Below are 12,578 nucleotides of genomic sequence, written 5' to 3'. Positions count from 1 at the left end.
ACTGGTGAGGAGGAGAGTCCTTGTTAAACTTTGACAAAGTAGTCTGATAAATAGCTCAATATGTTTCATCTGAGTATTTGTTATAGTCAAAATAATCCATACATTATGCTTTTTTTTAAAATCAAAAACGAGTTGTATGAGCTCAGCCAATAAGGCCTACAGGCCATAAATAGCAAGTAGAAGTTCAAAACTTGTAATGTTCGCAAGAACTTAAGTTGATAAAAAGATCAACATAATATATGGGTTGTTATGGATTATGATCAGCTATAACGGGGCGGTCATTTTGGACCGGGAACACAGAATAAATTAACATGAAACGGACACAACAGGAGTGTTAATGAAAGAAACACTATGTTCTAGGAACTGTTACCCAATCTCAACAGTTGTGTACTACAGTACAATGGAAAACGGACACAAAAGAAACAGTGACGGGGTTGGGGCTGTAATATTAATGGAGGAAAAACTATTTAGAGTCATAACCTACCAAGCATAATGAGAATGATCGCGTTCCCCTGTTCAGATGTTGCATGAATCAACCAATGGTTGAGTGCCACGGCATAGATTGACAGATTGTTATAACGTATGTGATTAGCTGACAGTTAAAATACAGGCAGTGTAAAATATGAAATTCTTCAGCAACGCCTGGGCAGAGGAACGCGCCCAAAACCTTATGGTTAGTTCCACAATGCCATAAAGATGCAGAGTAGACAGACTAATAGACAGAAGAAAATCTAACACTGCCAACTATGCGGAAAACAACTATTATATTCCGAAATATTCTGTTGCGCATTTATTACGCCTTGAGAGTATCCATATAAGGAAAAGCCTTATCGGCAAATACGGTCCAACTCCCAGATAGTCCTGAAGAAAATCCGCTTCTATTTAAAATCGAGAGCGCGCAAATGGTGATTGTGCGCGTTCCACTCAGTCAATTGCATGTGTAATCATTTCGGCCGACACTGAAGATGGCGATGAGAGTAGCGTTCCGGTGCCTTTCTGTAAACTTTTCCACAGTACTGGTTCAGCTTTCTCGACCTGTACAGATATCCGCAAATCGGCTCTTATGGAAGGCAAACACCGCACGGACACTGAGCACCGCCTCGCGACTGTTCACAGGTAACAATTTGTTACAATGTTGCCACTCTCAGTGTTGCATGCTAGATTTATCAACATCACAATTGATGTGTGGCTACACATTCCAGTCGCAGAGGGGGAATAATCTCACGCTGTTTTGGTGACTTTCCCACGGTACGTTTCAATACGTCAGAGAGAGCATGAACGATTTTTATTTTATTTGGTGATCAGCATATCCAGTTTTGTAAGCAGTTTAGAACGAATGCACTGCTAAGAAAGTTTGGTCGATGGCACAAATTAAAAAGTAGCCTAATGCTGGCTGTTACGTGGTCTAAAAGTAAACTATTCTCTCGTTATTTCCAGACAGAATTAAAGTGATTTTGTTTTTATGAAATTCCAATGGAATTTTGGGATTCCCTGACCAGCCTGTCGAACAACGCTCCCCGCGATAGGTTGGTTTAACCGTAACATTTTGAATTATATGGTCGCTTTCCATAAACTGCTATCTGGGATGCCTATCAGAGGTATAACTTGACCTTGCAACGATTTGCTGGGTCTGCTATCCACGGTCTTAAAAAAACATTAGGTTTGTTAGGCCCTCACACCCACTGTCTCGTGCCCCAATGTAATGGATAATTACTAACAGCAAGTCACGCACGAGTTTGGACATGGGCTGGTCAGGAGTAAAACATTTGATCATACATCTATATTTACTACATGTGTAGTCTGCAAATGGTAAATACATGTGTGGTGGTTTAGTCTAAATGATATTGAAGCTCTCCATTAAGGTAAGGCTCTCCCCTGAGGCTTTCAGACAAACCAGCCATGCCCCAGCATCATGCACAGTTCACAATCTGGTTTAAACCTGTATTTTTTTCCTGCATGATCTGATGCTAGCATTGGACACTGAGGCATTTCATTCCTCCCCAGCATATCGGGAAAGATTGACAGCGTTTTACATAAACCATATTTTAATGTTTCTTGCTCAAAATCTGGATTACATATCTGTCAAAATAGTATAAAATATTACTAGTTAATTTAATAGAAGGAACAGCCTACATAGCAGATTAGAGGAAGGATGATTTTTTTTTTTACTTCAACCAATAGAGAACTGTTAAATGTGTGTGCTCCCTCCCACCACTCATACTGTGTACAGTAATAGCTGGAGAATGCTGGTACATTGTTTGAGCAATTGACATCTCAATGGTGATAGTAATACAATTCACATCTAGTTTGACATTACAGGGCTGAATGTGGGCAGTACATTAATGGTATCTTTTGCCATCATGCAGTATTTTAAATTAGGTTTGTAGTTTTGCACAATACTTTATGGCTCTGGTCCATAGTACATTAGTGTCCTTTGGACGGTAAGTATCAAGGGCAATGTTTGGGATGGGTACTTAGTGAAGTTAGCACCCCCCCAAAAAAAAACTGATTGTGTACTCATAGGACACAGAACTTGACATTTTTTTGTTTTTCAAGTTTATGGCCATGTCAACTAGTCAGTGTAGTGTACTAATACTTTATTAGTCTGCTGTTTTTCTATGCACATACATCCCATTATCTGACGTGAATGTCTATTTTTTACAGCCCTCAAATTCACAGACAAGCATGAGTGGGTACGAGTAGAGGGTGGAGTTGGTACAGTTGGCATCAGCAATTTTGCTCAGGTAGGTAGTTTGGTTGATACTTTAATCAATGATTTAGTGTGCTGCTGTTTCTTAATTACTGATAATATGACATTTATTGGTCTACATAATGCCTTTATTGTCTTGAGAGATTTATTTTAGGACTTTGCACCTTGTCCTGCAATACAAAGACAGATACAATTTTACATATGTATAACTATTGACTTAAATTATTATATTATTATTATATTAGTATTAGTATTATGCCTGACTTAAAATTTGAGGGCCAATCTGATTTACATTTACATTTAAGTCATTTAGCAGACGCTCTTATCCAGAGTGACTTACAAATTGGTGCATTCACCTTATGACATCCATATTTGTGCAATAACTAAGTTTACCACAACTTTCATTGGCCTTATTTTATGCTTCATGAAATCAGTTACACGTTAGAATTCTTCCCATACTTTCCTCAAGGTATACTTCAAATATGAATATCTGCTAAAATGTTACAATTTGTGTCCCTCCATTGTAGGAAGCATTAGGTGATGTGGTGTTTTGTGGACTCCCTGAGGTGGGGCAAAAACTTGAACAAATGGGTGAGATTTTTATTCAGGTTTAAGTTTCCTCCCACAAGTAAATGAGCTTTGTTGCCAGTAAGGAGGGTTTTGCATGTCCTTTGCTTGTGTTTCAGAGGAGTTTGGTGCTTTGGAAAGCGTGAAGGCTGCTAGTGAGTTGTACTCTCCTCTGACTGGAGAGGTAACTGAAATCAACACAGAGCTGGCAGACAACCCTGGACTAGTGAATAAATCCTGCTACGAAGGGGGTGAGTATCAAGACAGTGACATGACAAATCAGTTGATGTGTATGTTTGACATTTTAGTCATTTAGCAGACTCTTTTAATAAAGAGCAATTTAGATGAGCAAATTAGGTTTGTCTTGCTCAAGGACACATCGACAGATTTTTCACCTATTCAGATTGGGGTTTCAAACCAGCGACCTTTCGGTTACTGGCACAACGCTCTTAACCGCAAGGGTACCTGCCTCCTCCTTATGTGATTTTTGTTGGTGAATAATCATTCAACACACTATTAAATCCCCTCTCCTGACAATGTTACTGATGGTTGCTCTGCTCTTTGACTTCCAGGCTGGCTAATTAAGATGACTATTGACAACCCTGCAGAACTTGATGGCCTCATGGATGATGGCTCCTATGATAAATTGATCAAATCCCTTGATGAGTAGACTGCTCGACTCTCCATGTTCTTTTTTTTTTAAATGTTCTTTTTAATGATGACTACAGGTCTTTCACACTAATCCTATCTGGACGGGCTGTAAAATCTCAGCTCAAATGGGATTATGTAAAGTAGCCCTATTTATTTTGCCTGTAATTGTTTCATCACCAAGATAACCAAAATGTTAATTAACAATGCTCATCTTTGTGCTTATTGCTGATGAAACCACAAGACAACCTGAAGGGTTTGTTCCCATGTCCTGTTGGCACAACGATAAATCCTGTTGGCACAAAAATCAAGGATTTATTATTTCAGGTGCTTCATTTGGACTGAAAGAAAATACAGACAAGTGGCAACAGGTTGGAAATGAGAAGTCAGATAAATGAAATAGTGTACAATCAATTGTTTTTTTTTTCATTATGACTTTTATATTCCATCTGGTGGGAAGGATGGAATGCATTACCATTCACTTCCATAAACCACCTTAAGTCATTAGCTAATAGTCGAAACTTAATTTGGTGTCTGGCAATGCAAGACTAGTCAACTTTGGCTGGCAGCCTGGCACTTCCAAAGACTCCCACACTTGTAGATTCACATTCTTCAGCAAGAACCTTTTAGAACAAAAGACTACAGCACAAATGAAGCAAGAATCAATTATATTTGGGATATTTTCGTATTTTGAGGTAACATCTGGAATATGTGGGATATATTGCATTTTTTTGTTACACTGTTTACACACCGCCTGTATTTATATACTGGATGGTGGCATAGCCCACTAATGTCTACTGCTATATATATTTTTTGTGTAGCCCTATATATGCGTAGATTTAATTTGGATTACTGATTTGTCCTGACATTCATGATATCTTGTTTTTGATTATTTGTGTACTTGTTTGACACTTTTACTGCATTGTTAGGAGCTAGGAAGCCAAGCATTTTGCTGCACCTGCTATAACCTCTGCTAAACTGTATGTGACCAATAAAATCTGATTTGATATACTGCTGCTGTATTTTCCAACCCAAGTGATTCAAGCGAATGGTAACTGAAAGTTACACTCCAGTGATATTAACACATTTAATATATCCACACAGTAGCACTGATTTATTAACATATAATCAGCACAGTCAGTTAATGGAACAGTAGTATATATTGTTAGTGGCTAGTTTCCCATTCTGTGAAGGGTGTGTGTGGACCTATTCCAAGAAATTACCCTGTTTTGAACTAGAACTTTTTGTTCTGATGCCTAACATGTGAAAAACCAGGGGGTAGAGAAGCACTGCTGAAACAAACATGCTGATACTGGCCGCTTCTCGCTTCTAACATTGACTCTCGGTACACCTTGACTTTTGCCCTTAGATCAAGATCGAGATGAGGTGCAGGGGAGGGTTTGTTCAATGATTAATGGCAAAAGTGGGCACCGAATCAGTGTAGCAGAGAAACAGCAAATCTTTGACTATAGTTTTTAACCTTTACTATGAAGGGGAATGGGGCTTAAATACTTTACAGAATAACATTTGGCTGTCGGACAGAGAAGATCCTCTCGGGATGGTCTTGACGCAATGAGCAGAGTGACGGTGTTGCTATTAATGTGCACTTTAAAGAGTGTGCTGCATATCTTTTGTGATTTCAAGAAAGTATTAGGGTTTAATATTTCGATGCACAACGCTCCTACATTGAAAACATGTAATTCATTATTACAATGAGAATGGAAAATTGGGGGATACTCTGAAAAATAGGCTGTGTGAAACAGGTCCATAAATGAACCGTGTGTAACTTTATTGTGGGGCTGCAGTGACCCATTGTGGTGTACCTACAAAAATACATCAGCAATAGATCAGATTTGTGTACGACCATTAGTTATTGAACAATGCATCTTTCATGCATGCATACTGGTTGTTTTAATGTGTTTTATTGGGGCTTGATTATGGTTTGAAAAGCACGTTAGCATTATACCAAAACCAAGAAAATTTGATAACAAAAAGCGTACAAAAGCTAATTTGATCTGAATGGATTCTGAACAAGATATATTTTTTAAATCGAAGATTATGATTGAATCTGTTTTAATACAACTCTTCACACGTGCATTTTAGTACATCCGTTTGATGAACCATTGCGTCTACCATATCCCACAATGCACAGTTTTAGAACTTCCTTTTTCCTTTCAGCCATTTTCCGCCTCAGACGGTATGTGAAAATAAGCTCACTGTCTTTCAAACGAAATCGCTCTTAATCCTCCAATATATCAAAATGTATGTTACTTTTATGCATTTATTGCCAACGTGTATGATGTTGTCGTTCAGAATATATGACTATTGATGAGTTAGTTGAGATAAAGACAAGCCAGATAGGTTGACTGCTAAACCTTTTTGGGTTGCAGACGCATGTATGTCTGTGTTAGTGACGTTACAACTGTTTCATTGTCACCAACCTGTCGGTAATGATCTAGATTATCGACAATTAACTCCAATGATTACGGAGCCATTAACACAGTAAAATATACGTCTGTTTGTGTTGAAATCCATTGCTGCATCCCCAGTTAGCCTGGACGTGATGGCTAGCTAACTGGCTAGCATTTAGCATTCATTTTTTTCCCCTTCGCTGGATGGGCTGATCTTATTGCTAAATGTGATTAGCTTCTACATGTGTTAATTTCCTGTTTCACATGTGTTAATTTCCTGTTTCAGGGAAGTAGGCAACCATGGCACCCAGCCGGAATGGCATGCTTTTGAACCCACACTTCCACAAAGACTGGCAGACGAGGGTGCGCACCTGGTTCAACCAGCCCGCAAGGAAGACTCGCAGGTAGGCCTTGATTAGTTATTGGTTTTAAGTAAAGTATAATGGTTGGATAAATGTTAACTTTTGGTTGAACTGTCTTACGTTTCAAACGTCTGCTGTATGCAAAACTACCAACTATTAACTCATGTTTATGTGATGTACCTAGTTGGTTAACTAGCTGTATGGAATTATGACTATGGTGTAGTTTTGTTGTGTGCATGGTATGTATGTATGTGATGGAGGTCTATGTGATGAACAGACTCCTCATTTCTCAGGCGAAAGGCCCGTCAGATCAAGGCTCGTCGTATTGCCCCACGTCCTGTGGCCGGACCCCTCCGGCCTCAAGTCAGGTGTCCCACCATCAGGTATCACACCAAGGTGCGCGCCGGACGTGGCTTCACCCTGGAGGAGCTCAAGGTAAGAGGAATATTAACAGTACATTTACTTTGTGAATAATAACCTCCAGGTTTAGGCAGTGTTAGTACGTTATGTAAGACTGAACAGCCTAAAAGAAAGGTGTGAGTTTATTGAATATATTTTGGCTTGCAGACTACTATAACCTTTTACAGCAGTCAAGTGATGACAAATCTCCGGAATCTCTGTATCTCCTTGATGATTCAACTTGAACCTATTTGCTGATGTCTGCTTGTTTTAATGCGTGCTGTGCATATGAAAACTTACAACTGGTCAATTGATTCATAACATGGGGCTCAAGCCAGTTATTAACCATTTTTGTTTGACAGGCTTTTTTGTCTGAATGTAGCAATCTACTTGTATTGAGTTATGTGCAAGCCTTCACACTCCTAAAAGTCCGGGCATGGCTAACAACTAAATGCCCAACAGTCCTCAAATATTTGGTTCGCTGCTTTGCATGTGCTTTGTACTCTAGGCTGCCGGTATCCACAAGAAGACAGCCCGCACCATTGGCATCTCTGTTGACTCCCGCCGTCGCAACAGGTCATCAGAGTCCCTGCAGGCCAATGTACAGCGCCTGAAAGAGTACCGCTCCAAGCTCATCCTCTTCCCCAGGAAGGCCTCCGCACCCAAGAAGGGAGACAGCACTGTAAGTGTCAGTCATAGAACGTTGGGTTGAGTGTTTATTAACATATGGGACACGCATAACCATATTGTGAAAGTGATTGCTTCATTTGATGCTCAGATTATAAATATTTGCGTTGGAAGATTTCATCAGTCATGCATAACATTACTGTTAAACGTGGTTTCAGAAAATTTGCTCGTGATTGAAATAAAGAAACCTGGGTTGTGAGCAGCTCTGGGCCAGCAGTCAAGTGATGACACAATCTCCGGAATCTCTGTACTACCTTGATGATTACATTTGAACCTATTATCTGATGACTGCCGGTTTCATGTGTCCAGTGCCCATTCTGTAGTTTCTGAAACGGCCTGTTAGCAAGGAAGTTTTGGAGTTAAGCTGTAGAAATTGGGCTTTAAACTGGTCTGTGGAGGTTTTGATTTTTTTTTACTGCATTTTGTGCAGAGTAACATTGATCTGCATGGTTATCTGGACTTTGTTTACGTGCTCTGTTGTAGATTTAGTTTCAGTTGGTGTGCGATTAAATTTACATTTACATTTAAGTAAATGTTTGAAATCTCTTCTCTTCACCCCAGTAGCATTTTAGATTGACTGCACTGTCTTGAAAGTGCACATGGTAGATGTTACTTTTCCTGCGAGCATTAAAACCTTTCCCTTTCTCCAGGAGGAGGAACTGAAGATGGCCACGCAGCTCTCTGGCACTGTCATGCCCATCAAGAATGTACGTATCACACATTCATATCACTTGATTCACCCAAAAAAAGGAAGTTCATGTTCTTTAAAACAAACTTACCGCGGATTATGGTTATTGAATATAAATGGGATGACCATGTCATCATTTTAATATTTAGAGGATGTATCTAGAGTCTATGTATTGAACATATGTTTGAGCTCTTTCAGCAGTCAAGTGATGACAAATTCTCCGGAATCTCTGTATTACCTTGATGATTCTCTTTGAACCTATTATCTGATGACTGCCAGATTGTGCTGGGCCTTAACTTACAGAAGTGGACGTACAAATAATTAAATCATTGAGTAATAACATAGTCCCTAATCCATTCATTGTATTTAACTTTCTCTGACTGAAATGCCCTACTCTTAATGAGTATATATTTACATCAACATTGTTGTAATTGGGCTCTTCTCCCTCTGCTGCAGGTACACAAGAAGGAGAAGGCCAGGGTGATTTCTGAGGATGAAAAGAACTTCAAGGCTTTCGCCAGCCTGCGTATGGCCCGTGCCAATGCCCGTCTCTTCGGCATCCGTGCCAAGAGGGCAAAGGAGGCGGAAGCTGAGAGTATTGACAAGAAGAAATAACCGTTAGTTTCTATGGAACTTTCAAAAATAAAAACGTGTATAACTTCACTGGTCATTTTTCAATTTGAAGGGTCATGTTTGTTACCATCTCATCTTGTAATGTAAATTTTTTATTGCAGTTGTGGATACATTTCTGTTCAATGGTGTTGAACACTCAACTTAGGTACATTTAAAAATAAAATAAAAATTATGTGTTAGTATTTCAATTCACATTTGATGGGTTATAGAAATACAGGTATCAATGCTAATGTTAAATAGTGTTTACTGTGTTGCCCAACAGACAAATGGATGGAATACATCTTGCCCAGTCACTACCAGCAAGTGGCAGCTGTACTACATTGAAAATCCCTCACCCTGGCATTTTCAAATTGTATGTGGTAACCAGTCTCCTGAGTGTGAAGTACACACTATGGAAGTTACATTTTCAAGGAAGTGGCTTTTTGAGTCGTCTTCAGCGTGTCAAATGTAGCACAATGGTCCTCAAGCCCAAAAATGTATAAGTAAATTCATCCACAAACTATAATTGATCTTAAATTTACTGCTCTTCATTAATTTCAGAAACTCATTCAAATGGTTAAGGGATGTAAAGCAGAAGTGTTTGCTTTCAAATGGTTTTTGTTTAGCATACTTGGCATTCCTAAATATTAAATGGCTTCTTTCACAAAGCTGGAAATCTACAAAATCTCAATAGAATGTGGCACCCATGGTGTGTCAATTCCGTCTCTGAAACACGTTAGTTTCACTGCTTGTTCAACCAGGACCTTATGTGCTTGTATGTTTTAGGGACTTATGAGCAATGCTCCAGCCCTGTAGTAGTTAATGAAAATGTGGTTTTGAGTTGTAGTCAAAGAATCAATGGAAAGGTTGATTGTGGAATTCCTAGTATCCTAGCCCTAAGATTTCCAGTTTGGTATTTATAGGGGTGTAAAACGCAACAAAACAATTTTAAGATTTTACTGAGTTACAGTTCATATGAGGAAATCTAGTCAATTTAAATAAATTCATTAGGCCTGTATCTGTTTATTCCACATTACTGGAAATAGAGATGGTTCTGTTCAGATATCTAAAAAAAAAGTCAGATCTCGTGTGACCATTTGCCTCGTGCAGCATGACACATCTCCTTTGCGTAGATTTGATTCAGACCCATGAACTTTTTCCACATTTTGTTACGTTTCAGCATTATTCTATAAATGATTAAATACAAATAATGAATAGGCAATCTACACACAATACCCCATAATGACAAAGCAAAAACAGTTTGCAAATTTATTAAAAATGAGAACAGAACCTTATTTACATAAGTATTCAAACCCTTTGCTATGAGACTCAAAATTGAGCTCAGGTGCATCCTGTTGCCATTGATCATCCTTGAGCCATTTCGACAACTTGATTGGAGTCCACCTGTTGTAAATTCTATTGATTGGAGATGATTTGGAAAGGCACACACCTGTCTTTATAAGGTCCCACATTTGACATTGCATGTCAGAGCAAAATCCATGCCATGAGGTCGAAGGAATATTCTGTAGAGCGCCGAGACAGGATAGTGCCGGCCAAACTGAGCTATGAGGGGAGAAGGTCCTTAGTCAAGTGAGGTGACCAAGAACCCGATGGTTACTCTGACACAGCTCTAGAGTTCCTCTGTGGAGATGGGGGAACCTTTCAAAAAGACAACCATCTCTGCAGCACTCCACCAACCAGGCCTTTATGATAGAATGGCCAGACGGAAGCCACTCCTCAGTAAAAGGCACATGACAGCCCACTTGGAGTTTACCAGAAGGCTCTTAAACTCTCAGACGATGAGAAACAAGATTCGTTGTCTGAGGAAACCAAGATTGAACTCTTTGGCCTGAATGCCTTGCATCACGTCTGGAGGAAACCTGGCACCATCTCTACAGATGCAGAATCATGCAGTGGGGATGTTTTTCAGAGGCAGGGACTGGAAGATTCGTCGGAATCGAGGGGAAATATCAACGGAGCAAAATGCAGAGATCCTTTATGAAAACCTGCTCCAGAGTGCTCAGGACCTGAGACTGGGGCGAAGGTTTACCTTCCAACAGGATAACAACCCTAAGCACACAGCCTTGACAATGCAGGAGTATCTTCAGGACAAGTCTCTGAATGTCCGTGAGAGGCCCAGCTAGAGCCCAACCTGAACCCCATCGAACATCTCTGGAGAGACTTGAAAATAGCTGTGCAGCGACGCTCCCCATCCAACCTGACAAAGCTCGAGGGTCTGCAGAGAAGAATGGGAGAAACTCTCCAAATACAGGTGTGCCAAGCTTGTAGCTTCATACCCAAGACTCAATGCTGTAATCGCTGCCAAAGGTGCTTCAACCATGTACTGAATAAAGTGTCTGAATGCCTATGTAAGTGGTTTAATTTATTAAAAATAACAATGTCTAAACTTTTTTTTGCTTTGTCATTAGTGGGTACTGTGTGTAGTTTAAGGGGGAAAAAACTGGGTCAATTTTAGAATAAGGCTGTAACTTAACAAATGTGGATAAAGTCAAGGGGTCTGAATACTTTCCGAAGGCACTGTACCTTGACATTCTACCACCATGGTATTCTCATGCACCTGACACTTCTGCACTTTGAGTAATATCCTGGGGATGAGATTATCACCACAGTAACGGCAGAATCTATGGTAACAAGGTCTGACAGCATTGTTCCTATGCTCCTCTGATAGCATGACTGCTTTTAAGGTTACTTGAATGTCAACTGTAGCAATGTATGCTATATCACCTACACTTAACCAATACACAGTAGCTTTGACAATGTACATGAAGGCAGCCTTGAGGTGTGTGTGTGGGCTATACCTTAAATGAATTCATATTAAATTGAGTGTATGCAGGCTTTGTATGATGTCATGTCTCTTGATTTGCTGGGCAGTGGGAGTATTATGCAAACATCACATTTCCTCTGCTCCTGCATACTGTCAGCCAAGACAACCTCTGATCGGCGCAGAATAAAACACAGGCTTCGTTTCCAATTCACTGAGCCATATTTAGATCAACTAGATCATGTTAAAACAAAAACACACCAACTAGATTTAAGTGGAAATTGGAGCAACCACAGCCAGAATGGGAGCCTCTAGAATCAATGAAGTATTGGGAGTTTGCCCAATATGTCTAAGAATATCTTAACACAGGGGATTACATATGAAGTTACACAAACTCCTCACTAGTGCCTGCACAAATTCAATGTTCTTGTTTTCCATTTTTACCTGAATGGCAGGAATTGTTCAAGTTGGTTGGTATGTGGCTCTCGTTATCAAAATTGTTTTCTGTTGAACGCAAGCAATCCTGCACCATTTTTACGGGAAAACATTTGAACTACACAACAGTGTAATGTCTGCCTGGGATAAACAGCTAGATAGCAAGAAGCCTCTTGATAAATATATGCTTAAATAAACAGGAAGAGTCAAGAGAGGCTTTAGTGTTGGCACAGCGGCAACAGATGGTTCTGGTTAAGAGCTACAGCATAATTGAGCT

At 39.7% G+C, this 12,578-nt stretch overlaps 2 protein-coding genes and 3 non-coding genes across 5 annotated transcripts; all 5 read left to right on the top strand.

The window, feature by feature from the left end:
* Nucleotides 1-642: 642 nt before the first annotated feature.
* Nucleotides 643-4,936, top strand: LOC124035747 (glycine cleavage system H protein, mitochondrial-like). Its single transcript, XM_046349384.1, has 5 exons — nucleotides 643-1,116; nucleotides 2,665-2,744; nucleotides 3,238-3,301; nucleotides 3,397-3,528; nucleotides 3,850-4,936. The coding sequence occupies exons 1-5, from the start codon at nucleotides 966-968 to the stop codon at nucleotides 3,945-3,947; spliced, it is 525 nt and encodes a 174-aa protein (XP_046205340.1). The 5' UTR covers nucleotides 643-965; the 3' UTR covers nucleotides 3,948-4,936.
* Nucleotides 4,937-6,049: 1,113 nt separating this feature from the next.
* Nucleotides 6,050-9,135, top strand: LOC124035746 (60S ribosomal protein L13). Its single transcript, XM_046349383.1, has 6 exons — nucleotides 6,050-6,122; nucleotides 6,623-6,740; nucleotides 6,992-7,133; nucleotides 7,606-7,779; nucleotides 8,435-8,491; nucleotides 8,929-9,135. Exons 2-6 carry the CDS (start codon nucleotides 6,637-6,639, stop codon nucleotides 9,085-9,087), a joined length of 636 nt encoding a protein of 211 aa, XP_046205339.1. The 5' UTR covers nucleotides 6,050-6,122; nucleotides 6,623-6,636; the 3' UTR covers nucleotides 9,088-9,135.
* LOC124036793 lies at nucleotides 7,294-7,372 on the top strand. Its single transcript, XR_006839042.1, has one exon. It is a non-coding gene; the product is annotated as a small nucleolar RNA MBII-202 (small nucleolar RNA).
* LOC124036790 lies at nucleotides 8,010-8,090 on the top strand. The gene has a single exon (XR_006839039.1). It is a non-coding gene; the product is annotated as a small nucleolar RNA MBII-202 (small nucleolar RNA).
* LOC124036792 lies at nucleotides 8,679-8,763 on the top strand. Its single transcript, XR_006839041.1, has one exon. It is a non-coding gene; the product is annotated as a small nucleolar RNA MBII-202 (small nucleolar RNA).
* Nucleotides 9,136-12,578: the final 3,443 nt, after the last annotated feature.

Source organism: Oncorhynchus gorbuscha, linkage group LG05 (assembly GCF_021184085.1).
Source record: "Oncorhynchus gorbuscha isolate QuinsamMale2020 ecotype Even-year linkage group LG05, OgorEven_v1.0, whole genome shotgun sequence".
NCBI lineage: Eukaryota > Metazoa > Chordata > Actinopteri > Salmoniformes > Salmonidae > Oncorhynchus > Oncorhynchus gorbuscha.
The sequence above is the reverse complement of the archived record's forward strand: the minus strand, read 5'-3'. Positions and strand labels throughout refer to the sequence as shown.

Coding starts and splice junctions, on each gene's coding strand:
- LOC124035746 (XM_046349383.1), top strand. CDS start 6,637: ATGGCACCCAGCCGGAATGGCATGCTTTTGAACCCACACTTCCACAAA. Junction 6,741..6,991: donor CCCGCAAGGAAGACTCGCAG/GTAGGCCTTGAT, acceptor CTCATTTCTCAG/GCGAAAGGCCCGTCAGATCA. Junction 8,492..8,928: donor CTGTCATGCCCATCAAGAAT/GTACGTATCACA, acceptor CCTCTGCTGCAG/GTACACAAGAAGGAGAAGGC.
- LOC124035747 (XM_046349384.1), top strand. CDS start 966: ATGGCGATGAGAGTAGCGTTCCGGTGCCTTTCTGTAAACTTTTCCACA. Junction 1,117..2,664: donor CGCCTCGCGACTGTTCACAG/GTAACAATTTGT, acceptor TATTTTTTACAG/CCCTCAAATTCACAGACAAG. Junction 3,302..3,396: donor GCAAAAACTTGAACAAATGG/GTGAGATTTTTA, acceptor CTTGTGTTTCAG/AGGAGTTTGGTGCTTTGGAA.